The sequence below is a fragment of the Centruroides vittatus genome, unplaced genomic scaffold (genome assembly GCF_030686945.1).
Source record: "Centruroides vittatus isolate TY-2023 unplaced genomic scaffold, ASM3068694v2 contig_150, whole genome shotgun sequence".
Taxonomy (NCBI): Eukaryota; Metazoa; Arthropoda; class Arachnida; order Scorpiones; family Buthidae; genus Centruroides; species Centruroides vittatus.
The window spans coordinates 1,048,190-1,062,138 of record NW_027120928.1 but is presented as its reverse complement, the minus strand read 5'-3'; the positions used below and the strand labels follow the sequence as shown (position 1 = coordinate 1,062,138).

Sequence of the window (13,949 nt, the reverse complement as noted above, 5' to 3'; positions counted from 1 at the left end):
CACTGTTAACCCTTTACTATATAGTGTTGCTTTTGGGCAATATTTAGAAAAATATTTGTGATAAACAGGCAATACGCACCATTACTTCTTTTATCTGCCTGATGTGCTTTGAAAGCTTTGTTTTATTTTACCAATAGTATTTGAAGAAATAGTCACTTGTCTCTTATTTGTTAGGAAAGTCCAAAGTATACTCACTCTCACTTTTCATTATTAGTGAAGACGCGTGTGAAATTTCGATTTTTTAAATACATTTTCAAGTTATCTAGATTAAATCTTCTTTTACTTTGTATTTGTCATTATTTAATTTAATTTTAGTTTTTAGGTTTTAAATAAGGGGTATATTAAAAATATTTGCATTATAATTAAACATTGCTTCAGAGCAATGTCGTGCAACAACGGAATGGATGTGACCACATTTTAGTGTAGAAAACAAAGTAGAGCTTTTTAGGTTAGAGTAGCTTCTGGTGATGTTTCTGAAGACAGTGAATTGGACAATGAGGACTTTATTTTTGCAGAAATTAGTCAGCCTGCTCTTTGACAAGCTCTACTGCATTCTGATTCAAATTTTTCGAAAATGTGAAGTGGCTAATTTTATTACATTTAGTTGTTATAACTGGGTAACAAATGCTACAAATCAATTAATTATGTATTTTTAGAGTGAAGTGGAAGATACTGATTAGAGGTTTAATGGGCCATCTAGATCCAGTGCTTCTGCTCCCAAGAATAAAAGGAAAACAAAAACCTTCATTTGGAATGCTAGAAAAAGTAAAATTGTCTGTAGTTAACCACACTGGAAGGGAATTTTGCCTCAAGTGAAATCAATAAAAAGTCCATTTGAGTATTTCCAGTCAATGTTCAATGGTGATCTTTTGAACACAATAGTTGAACAAACTATATTGTATTCAGTTCAAACTAATCCTAACAAACCTGTAGCTGTCTGCAAAGAGGATATAGAACAATTTATCAGAATTGCACTGTATATGTCCATTTTTAAATTACCCAAAACAAAAATGTTTTGGGCTTCAAGTTCATGCATCTTGCAGGTGGCTGATGTTATGGGACTAAACAGATGAGAGGTAATTAAAAGCAATTTACACCTTAGTGATAATACTAAACAACCAATGAGGAAGTCACCTGATTTTGACAATCTGTAAAAACTTAGACCTATTATAATAAAATAATGTTCGAAATTTGCAGAGTTGCCAAAAGGTGAAAAAATGTCTGTCGATAATCAGATAGTACCTTTCAAGGGAAAAAGTAGTCTGAAGGAATATAATTCCAAAGAAAACCAAAAAAAAGGTGTTACAAATATTTTGTTCTCTCAGATGTGTGCAGTTTAGTTTACATTTTCGAAGTGTATGTTGGCCCTGAAACACATGATGCATCTCTGCCTGATGTAGAAGTCTGCAGAATTATTGTGATAAGATTAGTCCAGGTAATTCCAAGAAATCTAAATCACAAGCTGTATTTTGATAACTGGTTTAATGGAATTGACTTGCTGTTACATATGGCAAAAATTGGCATTTACTGTTTGGATAAATTTGGATACTGTAAGACCTAACAGACTTGCAGGCTGTAAAATGCTCTCTGATAAAGAGATGAAAAAAAGGGGAACACTTTAGGAAAAAAGAGCCAAAGTGAATAATCAAAATTATACGCAGTAAAGTTGCATGATAACAGAGCTGTTACTCTTCTAAGACATCCTCAGGGGCTTATTCTACTGTACTGTTACTTGCTGGTATAGATATAACAAAGAATATATTGAAGTTAAATGCCCCTCTGTCATACTGCTGTATAATAAATTCATGGGTAGCGTAGACCTGTTGGATGAATTATTAGTACTATTGAATTAGCATTTGATCAAAAAAGGTACTATAGATTGTTTTTTCATTTTATTGATATGGCTATTGTTCAGACTTCATTACTCTATACCAGCGATGGCCAACCTTTTTGGAAGCAAGGGCACAATTAAAAATTTTCATGAACGTTGCGGGTGCAACAATATGTAATGACATTGTGGCCAACCTGGCAACATCTTGCCGTTCCCCTAGATTTTTCCCTATGTCTCCCGGTCAGCTATTCTGACCACATGCATGGTACTGCTGACACACACTGTACTAGAGCTCCAAATAAATTTGTTTTACCTGTTAAATTCTGTGTTTATTTCGTCTAGAACTCAAAACATCATATATGTTTACTGTTAAAGTTATTTTTAATTTTTTTTAATTCTTAATTATACTTTAATTTTTTTTTGTCATTTTTAATTTTGATTCTTTTTGGTTTTATTTTATAGGTTAAAACAATAATAAAAATGTGTAATAACAATTTTATTGAATGACATTTATTACATAATACATGAAAAATTAATGAGAAGGTTGAGACTGTATTTCGTGACATAATTTTTCGAAATCAGGAGAGTAATTTGATACTGCTACTCTTAAACTATAATTCAAATTTTCATCTATATAGAGTTATTTAATATGTCAATAAATAATTACTTGAAAATTTCAATTAATAAGAAATTTCAAGAAAATTCTGCTTAAAAGCTGGATCATGAAATTGATTGGAAATAAAATAAAAAAATTATTTTAATTTATTGGGAATCATGTCATGGGCGCATAATAAATCACTTACAGGTGCACTTGTGCCCGCAGGCGCGGGGTTGGCCACCCCTGCTCTACACAGATGATTGTGATTCTTTGTGGATATCAAAAGAAGATTAAAGCTGTGTATTCAAAGCCAACATTGCCCAGTGTTTATGCAAAAAGAAAAAAACAGAACTATTGCGAAAACATAAACATCCTAGTAATTCTGATGCCATTTTCACTGATGATGAGTACAAAGCAAAAAAAAAAAAAAAAAAAAGAGGTCATGCAACCCCATTTATTTCCAGTATAGGTGTCTGAAGAGACTAAGTAAGCCATTGGCCAAATTTCAACAGTAAGGCAAGGTAGGTGTAAAAATCCAGGCTGCAAAGATACTTCAAAATATGGTGTAAAAAATGCAAATGTTATTTGTGTTTTATTCCTTCAAATAACTGCTTTTACAAGTTCCATAACAACTAGTAAGACTGAAAACAAAACACCTTGGTATTTCCAGCAAACAAGTAAAATTTAATAAAATAAAAACGTTTTCGACTATTTTTAATAGTCCTCTTCAGTTACTCTTTAAATTGAAAATGGAACACTTCTTTAAACAGAATTAGAACACAAAATAGAATGCCAGCAAAAACATCATTTAAATTTAAAAAAATAAAATAAAAATAACATGAAATAAAAGTAACATAAAAATAGTACAAATTAAACAGTAAAATAAAACAAAGTATTAATATAATTAATTGTAGTAAAAAGATTTCCATGCACTAGAAAGACTATCAGCATCTCTATGGTTGATGCAACCTTTGGTATTATGCGCCTTGTAAATCTCGAGTTTTTCAATGTATTTAATAAAATGTTTGTTAGTGGCAGTCTTAATTATGGAAGTTTTATCCCAATAAATATTGATATCTTGTTCTTTTGCAAAGGCTGCCAGTACAGTACTGTCCAAGTGTTTAGTAATTGAATATTTATGCTCCTGCAACCTCTGTTTTAAAGACCTCATGGTAGCACCAACATAAACTAACTCTGAATTAAAACGGCAGTCAGTTAATGGGATTGAATATACTCCTGATGTGTTGTTTCGATTTAGTTTCAACTTATCATTCCGTAGAATTCTGTAAATCGTAGGATTACGTCGATAGATCATTTTAACATTGTTCTTGCGAGCTATTTTCTTAAAGATGGAATGTAGGAAAGGAATATAGTTGAGAACTACCTTTCGGTCTTGGCTGGTGGTAGTAGGATGTTTATTTGTTGGATTACAAAATTTATCAATAAGAGCGTTAATCTCCCGTAAATGATATCCTTGTTGTACAGCTATTGTGCGTATGTAATTTAGCTCTCTATATGTGTCATAAATACTTGTACAGTGGGTATAGGCCCGTTTTATCCAAGATCTAAAGGCTGCATGTTTAAAGTTGCTGGGATCGAAAGAATTCTTTGGAATAATAATAGGAAGATAGCTAGGCTTTCGATAAATGTTCGTCCATATTTCACCAAATTTACAAGTGATGGATAGATCCAGGAAGTTTACATTCAGGTCACTTTTTTGTTCCAATGATAGCATCAAACCATATGGGTTGTTGTTCATTTTGTTAAGGAACTCGCTAGCGTTATTAATATTCCTCCAAATGATGAACACATCATCCACATATCTTGCATATAAAATTATGTCGTTGTTGAAGATAGGCAGTACTTTATTTTCTAAACGTCGTAATACTAGTTCACATAAAACTGGGGATATTGGGCTCCCCATTGGAACTCCTCGTTGTTGTAAATATGTGTTGCCTTCAAATGCAAAAAACGAAGTATAACAAATTAGGTGTGCGAGTTCTAATATGTGTTCATGAAATTTTGTAGCATTATTAACATTCGTAAAAAGGAAATCTCTTATCTCGCAAAAACAAGGTGGTAATTTTATAGATGGAAATAATGCTTTAAAATCCATTACGGTCATAAATTCATTGTCTTCTAGGCTAATATTTCTGAGCATATCCACCAGTTGAATAGAGTTATTAATAGTATACGGGTGATCTTGAAGTCGTGGCTGGATAAATCTAACAAGTTGTTTCTCAAGTTCAAACGTAGGGGAGCCACATTTTTCTATAACAGGTCGTATCTGACAGTTAGGTTTATGGGTTTTGCCAAAGGCGAAGATTCTCGGTGTTCTTGGTGTTCGATTAAGTTGAAACTAAATCGAAACAACACATCAGGAGTATATTCAATCCCATTAACTGACTGCCGTTTTAATTCAGAGTTAGTTTATGTTGGTGCTACCATGAGGTCTTTAAAACAGAGGTTGCAGGAGCATAAATATTCAATTACTAAACACTTGGACAGTACTGTACTGGCAGCCTTTGCAAAAGAACAAGATATCAATATTTATTGGGATAAAACTTCCATAATTAAGACTGCCACTAACAAACATTTTATTAAATACATTGAAAAACTCGAGATTTACAAGGCGCATAATACCAAAGGTTGCATCAACCATAGAGATGCTGATAGTCTTTCTAGTGCATGGAAATCTTTTTACTACAATTAATTATATTAATACTTTGTTTTATTTTACTGTTTAATTTGTACTATTTTTATGTTACTTTTATTTCATGTTATTTTTATTTTATTTTTTTAAATTTAAATGATGTTTTTGCTGGCATTCTATTTTGTGTTCTAATTCTGTTTAAAGAAGTGTTCCATTTTCAATTTAAAGAGTAACTGAAGAGGACTATTAAAAATAGTCGAAAACGTTTTTATTTTATTAAATTTTACTTGTTTGCTGGAAATACCAAGGTGTTTTGTTTTCATTCTGTTTATATTCCAGTAAGTGTTTTATTTTATTAACTAGTAAGACTACTAAAATCTGTAAATTAAATATGTTAAAAAAAAAAACATTGTAAAGTTACACATAATAAACTTTCAAAAATATACAATAGTGTTTTGAATATGTGTTCATGTTTCATATAGTCAAATACATTATTGCATGAAGTTGCTTCCAGGCAACGTTTAAAGGGGAACTCTAGGGGAGAATTTTAAAGTTTCATTAAAATGTAGTGAATTTAACATTCATATGTTGTAAAAAAGCAAGTTTAGAATTTTTTCGGTACCCTGAAAAAATTCATGGAATAAAGGGTTAAGAGAATGTGTTTTAGTTCAACAGAGATTAAACTAGAAGATGGTATTAAATAAGGCCTACAGATTGAAGAACAGATGTCTGTATTTTTGTAAGAGGGAGATTGAAACAAATCTGGTGGGATAATGATAGGTGGTAACACGTTAAATTTTTGATGGACCTAAAGCTTAAACCAAAAGTTGTTCTACCAATGTTTAGATTTAGGAAAGCAATAGCATAGCACTATTAATTGATTCCTCCAAAGTGAAATTTTGATCAAAGGAAAAGCAGAATTCAGTTTGTCAAGAAAGGTTTCTAATTTCAAGGTAAATGTATATCTTCGACATAACATAAAATACATCAAGGGACAATGGATGCTAAGTACAGCAAAGAATATCCTGTGCTCAATTTCTTCATTACAATTTCTGCTAAAGTGGCAGCGAATGGCCTCCTTTTAGGACACCTTTGCTTCTGAAGGTACAGTTGGTTATTTAAGTGAAAATAATTATTGAAAGTAACTAACTGTAGAGCATCTGCTTTATTGCAAGAACCTGATGTAGAGTACATTAAAAAGTTTTCTCAAATAAGATTGTATTTGCTAGCATGACAGCATTAAGTGTTTGTGTTGCTAACCCACAAAGCTTCTTAAGCATACATAAAGTTTTACTATAAGGATTTGTGAATCAGCTCCAATAATATCCAAATTTTTTATAAAACATACTGAAAGTATATTTCAGTTTTGCCCATTGGTAGACGCCTTCTAATTATTGTAAAATAACAATTAAAAATTGTTATTTTATTAATACTATGAAGATTTTGCAACATTTATTTTCTACTGAAGATGAACTAAAATATGTTTCAAAACCCCATATAAAGTCTTTGTCATGTATAATTAATTTTTATTTTTTAGTTTAAATATGTATCTATTTGATGGTTAATTAAAATAAATGTTCAACTTTTAATATAAATTTTTTATGTGAAAAAATAATTAAATCTGTTATTTTATAGTTTGTGTGTTTGTAAATCATGGTTGCACATGTGGCCCTTATTTGAATTCTCGTAAAGTATCCCAGTTACCGATTCAGTTTGGACCTGGATCCATGAACCGTGTATTAAGAGAGGCAGTACAAGCATGCATCGATTGTGCGAATAGTGAGAAAAGTGTTTTTAATCTGTTAAAACAAGGGGATGGAAAAGTTATTATTACAGGTATGTAATAACTATTACATTTTATTTATAAAACGTAATTTGTTTGTTGTTATAATAATAATAATAATAATCTTTTATTAGCAAAAATGGAATTGTCCCTATTGCAGGGGGTTATACAAATGATATTATAAATTTTTATATTATTTGTACAATAAATAGAATATTAGTATTGAACAATTTGATAGTCACAATAATATATTATTATACAATAATAGCCAAGATATACAAAGTTGGTAATATTTAGTTTACTGGCATAGATTTACAACATTTTTGTAATTTTAATGAAAAAGTTATACAGAATGTAGAGATTTTTTTTGTTCAGATTATTTAGAGTATTTCTATAATCTTGAGATGCATCGTTTTGGATTATTTGAGAGATGTTGAAAGCTTCACGTGCATTGAAAGTCTTTGACATTTTTGAAATAAGTGGACAATTGAAAAGTCATTCGTTTTGCACCATGGGCATTGATTGTTTGATAGTCAATATAAATGTTATTAATATATAAAGAGTATTTATTTAAACGTAATTATGAAATTAACCTTTTTACATTGAAGTTAATTGGTTTTGTCATGTAAGGTTATGAAGAAGGTATTTGTAATATTTTTAAATACCAAGGATGATAAGTATTTTGATTTAAACTATTTTTGATCCATATTTATAGAATGTGTGATAGCTGATTCCATTATCATATTATATCCAAACTTCCAATCTTGAATATTATCTTTGAATAATAAGTCTAATATTCCAAAAGAATTTAGTATATTTTTTAGTTTGGATTGCAAGAGGTGTATTGTGGTTGATTTTTACTACACTTGATTAATTCCTGATGTAGAAAGATAATATTGCCGTCACATTTGAATTTTAAATGATAGTAAAATTTCATGATTCATTTTAAAAACAATGGATAAGAATAAATACAGTTGGATTCATGGCAAATTGCTTAACCTGGGACAGTCCTTTCTGGTTGGAGTAATTTGCAGAGAAAGTAAATATGGAAAGATTCTAATTTATATAAATACTTGAGACCCCAGATTGGTGATGTGTAATATATGATTGGATTAATGACTGAGTTATATAATTTCATAAGAATAGATAAGTTGGAGGTTTTTAAATTAGAATATAAGTTTAATAAATTATCTATAGCAAGGTTTACTTTGTTATTTATGTACAAAATATGTGCTTTAAATGTATGATTCCAATCTTCATAATTATAATTATTAAATATTATTACATTTTTTGTCTTATAAGATGTGCTGTTGTATTGGATACAGCACACTTTTCATGTTAATTTTTTTGGAGGGAAAAATATTTACAGTATAAGACATATTTGGCTTATAGGCTGCATCTGAATTTTCAGATAAATTTTAGGTGCTTCTTATAAGGCAAAATATACAGTATTTTAACTACATGTCTTGAATTTAGTTTGTATATAGTTTAAACTATTTTCAAAAGTTTCATTAACACTAAACATATATATATATATAATCTTAATATCTCCTTATTTTTTCTTTTCATTTTTGACTCTGCTCTGTGGGCACAGAAGGTTTTTTCCAATGATCATTATGAGTTCAGCAAATTTTACAGTAAGGACAGACAGATGAACAAACAGACGTGGCCTGACTATCCAGTATAGATATATCATCCACAAAAAATTCATGGGGTTGCTCACCAGGATTCAGTTCCTGTTTTCCAGAGCAGTAGACTGACATCTAACTCTAATTATCCAACCATCGATTATCTAAATATCAATTTTTTTTTTTTTTTAATCAATCAATCAATCTTTATTATTTGATATAACTTTTGTTATTACAAAGGGGGTTAAAAGAACATTATTGTTTTAAGGTAGCTACATGAACAAAGAAATTGTATAATTTATACAATGTTAGCTTGGAAAAATTATCACCGAGTATAATTTGATAACAAAAATCAGATGGCAGAGTAGCAGCTCGGGTATCCAAAAAGAAATTACGAGAATCGAGAAGGTGTTTTCTCATATCCATCACTACTGATCCACAAAAAAAAAACACTCTGAGTTGTCCAAGATATTAATTGATTTGCCATTTAGGTTTATGGAGAACCTATTTAGTGTAAACTGTGCACCAAATGACTTTAGTTTATAACTCAAATCAGACAATAAATAAGGCATTGGACTCCACATTCCATTAAGGAAGATTTCACTGTTCCAACCTCTTTCAGTCAAATATTGAACATCCCTAAACCAATACAGGTCTCTCAATTGTCGATCACAGTCCAGAAAGAACAGACTCTCACTTAAACACATATAGCTATATGACAATCCTATATTATTTAATAATTTTTTAGCGATAGCTGGCCATGGCTTCAAAAAAGAATTACCATCCATCTTTGAAAGTCTTGTATATGTCAATTTTCGATAATCGTCTTCTGGTAGGTCAACTAGTTTCCTCCAAAATTAAACAATTTTATCATCAATCCAATTGCGAGGGGAGGTCTTCCCAATTCCATTCTCAATGCAGACCCTGAGACAGATCTGTTAATATGGAACACCCGCTTAAAGTAGAATAACTGTATCGTTTCAAACTTGTCCACTAAAAGACCGCCCCAAACCGGGAAAGCATAAAACATACTTGGTCCAATCAAAGAATCAAATAGTTTAAAGTAGTTGTTTAATGAAGACGCTTTGATTTTAATAAGTAACGTGACGAGATTGGAGATCCTAGATCTTGCAGCAGGTAACACCTTCTTTAAATGATAGGAGAATGTACCGTGTGAAGAAAAATAAATACCCAGATATTTAAAGTTAGACACAATTTCAAATCTATGGTTTTCTAAACTAAAACTATCTGTTTTTTTAAGTTTTCCACCTCTACGAAAGATCATAAGCTTCGTCTTTTCCAAATTAATTGCCAATCGATTATCTTCACAGTATTTCCAAGTAAGATTAAGTCTTTCTCTAAGCGAAGAAGCCGAATTAGCCAAGAGAAGGATATCATCAGCATAAAGAAGACAGTTAATTTCAACACGAGAAGATAAAGGTATCATAGAACTTTTACCTCTCAGAAGCCCAGGGAGATCGTTCAAAAACAAAACAAAAAGAATAGGACTCAGTGGTTCTCCTTGAGGTAGCCCTCTTGGACTCAACATAATCAGTGCTTAATGAAAAAGTTTCTATAAAATATCTAGTATTGGAGAAGAGACTCTTAAGTAAGTTGACAAAAAACGAAGAAAGACCAATGCTTCTAAGCTTATACCATAACAAATCATGATCAACTGTGTCAAAAGTTTTCTTGAGGTCAATAAATGCAGTATATAATTTCCCTCGTTTCCTCAATAGTGATATTTGAATAAGACCAGTCAAAATAAACAAATTATATTCAACACCTCTATTTTTAACAAATGCTCCTTGAACAGGTGTAACAATATTAAATTCGTTCATCCAAATCCGGAGCCGATTTGCAACAATAGTTGAAAAGACCTTTCTAAATACATTAATTAAAGCGATTGGTCTATAATTAGTTGGCGTCTGCCTACATCCTCTTCTTATATATCATTCTCAAAGCAATTTGTTTCCAAGATAGTGGAAAGGAGTGCCTAGACCAAAAGGAATTAAACATATCCAATATATCCAATAGTATTTCTGTAGAAAGGCATTTTATCATTTCATTCCTTATATTATCAGGACCTGGGGCCTTAGATGATCTTAGTTTTCTGATTACAACTTCTAATTCGCTCAGGGTAATAAAGTCATCCAAAAGAGGTACAGTATTATTAAGACTTACATCGATATAAATTACTGTATCTGGTCCAGCGAAATACTCTTGTAAATAGTTTAACCAATCTGAGGGAGATATAGCATTTTCAGACTGTTTCTTAATTTGGAACTTATTGACTAGTGACCAAAAATCTCTAGTATTTTTTGTCTTCAATAATAGTGAATTTATTTTAGCCAAAAAGATCTTTTTCTTCGCCTTACGTAGTGACTTGTAGCTTTTATTTAATTTACAATATTCGTCCAAGAGGTTTCTACTTTTGTATCTTCGAAACATTCGTAGTATTCGGTTCTTGGATTTCTTTAAACGTAGACACTGTGGATCAAACCATTGTTTCTCAAATGATGATAAAGAAATGTTCTTCTTGACCATCCCACATCATAAAGCCGAAGTCAACAAAATGTTTAGTAGTTCATCATAGTAACTCTGCGCATCCAGCAAAAAAGTTGTTTTAATCGAGGTATACAGTGAGCCAAAGATAAATAGTCATCCAATCTACCTTGTTTCCATAAGTAACAAATTTTTGGGAGTTTCAGAGCCCGTATGCTATTCGTCGTAAATTCAAATGAAATTGAGATTGGAAAGTGATCAGAATTGAAAATCTCAAGAACTCTAAAATTCCAATAATCTATCTAGTAAATAAACATTTAATGTTATTAGATCTATAACAGATAGACCAACTGTTGAAAGAAAAGTGAATTTAGCCGGATTGTCTGAGGCACATCGACCATTTAAAATATATAATCCGTGTGACTTAATCAGTTGTAAAAAGCTTTTTCCTCTTTGGTTCAATGTTAAGTCATTAGATCTTCGGGAATTTAGGACATTAATATTACTCCCAGCATAAAAATTATCTAGTTCCTTGCCTATTCTGGCATTCGTGTCACCTAAAATAACTATATCGTCGTCAGGGAAATTCATCAACAAGTCTTCCATTTCTTTTAACAGAAAATCATAAAGATCTATTCTCATATAAATGAGAACAATAATCAAGCTTTGACTAAGTGAACAAAAAAATGTTCCATAATTTAATTTAATCACCATAAGATTATCGGAGTTAAACAACATTTCCGAGGAGCCGAATTTCTGGGAAACTGCAAGAATAAGACCGCCATAAGGACGACTGGGACCAATTGGTTTTTTAGCAAGTTGTTCGTATAGAAACAAATCTGGGTTCAACATAGAGAGAACCGGTTTGAAATACTTAGTTAACCATGTCTCAGTTAAAGCAACTAAATCATAATTTTGCAATAAATAAATGAACTCTTGGTCATTCACTGATAAGTCCAGCGTTCCTTGGCAATTCCAAGACAATATCTTCATTTCCAAAGTTTTATTTGTCTCATTAGCAGTTGTTCCACTTAACCTTTTTGGCTGGGTTTGTCTAAAAAAGTATCGATCTTCTGTAGTTCATTCGTATCCAAATTAAAAGTAAATTTGTCACCATTGACAGTCAGGCAGTCGGCTTTCAGAAATACTTTTTTTTCAAAGATTTTGCTTTTGCAAAAAAAGGCAACAGTTTTCTACGCCTTAATCTCGATCTGTATGACAAATCGTCAAAGACTCTAACGCACAAGAATGATGGCGATGCCTGAATTTTCTTTAAATTTTTAAAGATAACTCTTTTGTCATCTTGACTACAGAGTTTGAACGAAAAAAGTCGAGTTTCCGATATTCGATAACTATTAACTAAAGGAATAGACTCCCCGCTCTGTCTTTTAAATAATTCAATAAAGCGGTTAGCATTATTAACTATTTCCTCGTCATTGCCACTCAAACCAGAAACAATGATATTATCTTTCTTCGAATCGTTATGAAGAAAGTATCACAGTAGAAAAAGACATCTTCTATAAAGTCAATTAATGGCAGACAATAAATTGTAGTTCCATAAATATCAAAGATGTTATAATTTATATTTGGTTAATGATCTTGTTCTGTATTTTGAATAATATAAATTTTTATTTAATTTTATTCATACTGTTGTTGAATAAGATGATATATCATATATATAATTTTTAATGTATGGTGCCACTTATATCTGCCTGTTATAAACAGTTGTTATTAGAAAGTGAGAGTTTTAACTGTTTCTGCCAAACATTTGTATTGTATTATTTATTATTTTATTATCATTAACTAAATTTATCTGCTTTTTATACTTTATGGTTTTTTAATTTATCAATTTCATAATGGGCCTAGGCCTTACTCTATTTCATTTTAAATAAATTTTACTTTCATAATATTTTCAAACTGCTTCTTGTTTGATTGTTCAATATCATTTGTATTTTGGCTCTAAGATTACCATTTAATATTAGACTTATTATATCAAGGCAAGGAGGCACATAGATTAAAAGGAAAATGAACTCATGTTTTCTTCCTATGTATGCAATTTATTGTGGAATGAATTTCAGAGCAAGTCTCTCGTCAGCCATTAAATAAGATGAATTACAAAAAGGGGATGGACATCTGTAAGTGATACAGTATTTTTTATTGTTTTAATTTGTAATGAACTGTATACTGTACCACTTATAGATGTCCATCCCCTTTTTGTAAGTCATCCTATGTAATGGCTTGTAATAAAATGAACATCATACATAAATTTTTTAGCCTGAACAGTTTGTGTAACAAATGTTCTGGTTTATAAAATAAACCGAAAACTAATAAATTATTTTATAAACCAAAAATATTCGTTACACAAACTGTTCATGCTGGAAAATTGGAAAATTTTATGTATGGTGTTCATTTTATTACAAGTTATCTATTACAGTTTTAATTTTGGACTTCAGCATTTATGTAATGGCTGACAAGGGATTTGCTTTGTAATGCATTCTACAATAAAATATATACATGGGAGAGAAAATATGAGTTTGTTTTCCTTTTAATCTATGTATCTCCTTGTCTTGGTATAATAAGTCTGGTGTTAAATGGTGGTCTAACAAAATACAAATATTTACTTTCATAGTTTTATTATGCACGACAAAATTTCTAATGAACAGAAATGAATGATGGATGGCCAAGTGATGGAGCTGGCAGTCTACCAATCTAGGGATCTATAAATGTATCCAGAGGGATAAAAACAAACCCAACAATTTTTCAGGTGTAAGGAACTGAGTCCGAACGTTATTTTTATTTTATTATTATATTTCCGTTTTATTATCTTTTGTTTGGGGCTTATGTTTATTTAGGACGAAGGTTTCCCACCACTCTCTTGTTAGTAACGAAAAAAAGAAGATAAAACAACTCACGGAGAAATAAGCGCCATAGGAAACATCTTGCGCACTTGC

At 30.9% G+C, this 13,949-nt stretch overlaps 1 protein-coding gene across 3 annotated transcripts in view; it reads left to right on the top strand.

The window, feature by feature from the left end:
- Positions 1-13,949, top strand: part of Scm (Polycomb protein Scm) — a 117,393-nt gene that overhangs the window by 73,514 nt on the left and 29,930 nt on the right. For all 3 annotated transcript variants that reach the window (XM_067262618.1, XM_067262617.1, XM_067262619.1), the window contains exon 9: positions 6,718-6,918. In XM_067262618.1, coding sequence (XP_067118719.1) covers positions 6,718-6,918 — 201 coding nt within the window. The remainder of the gene's footprint in view (positions 1-6,717; positions 6,919-13,949) is intronic.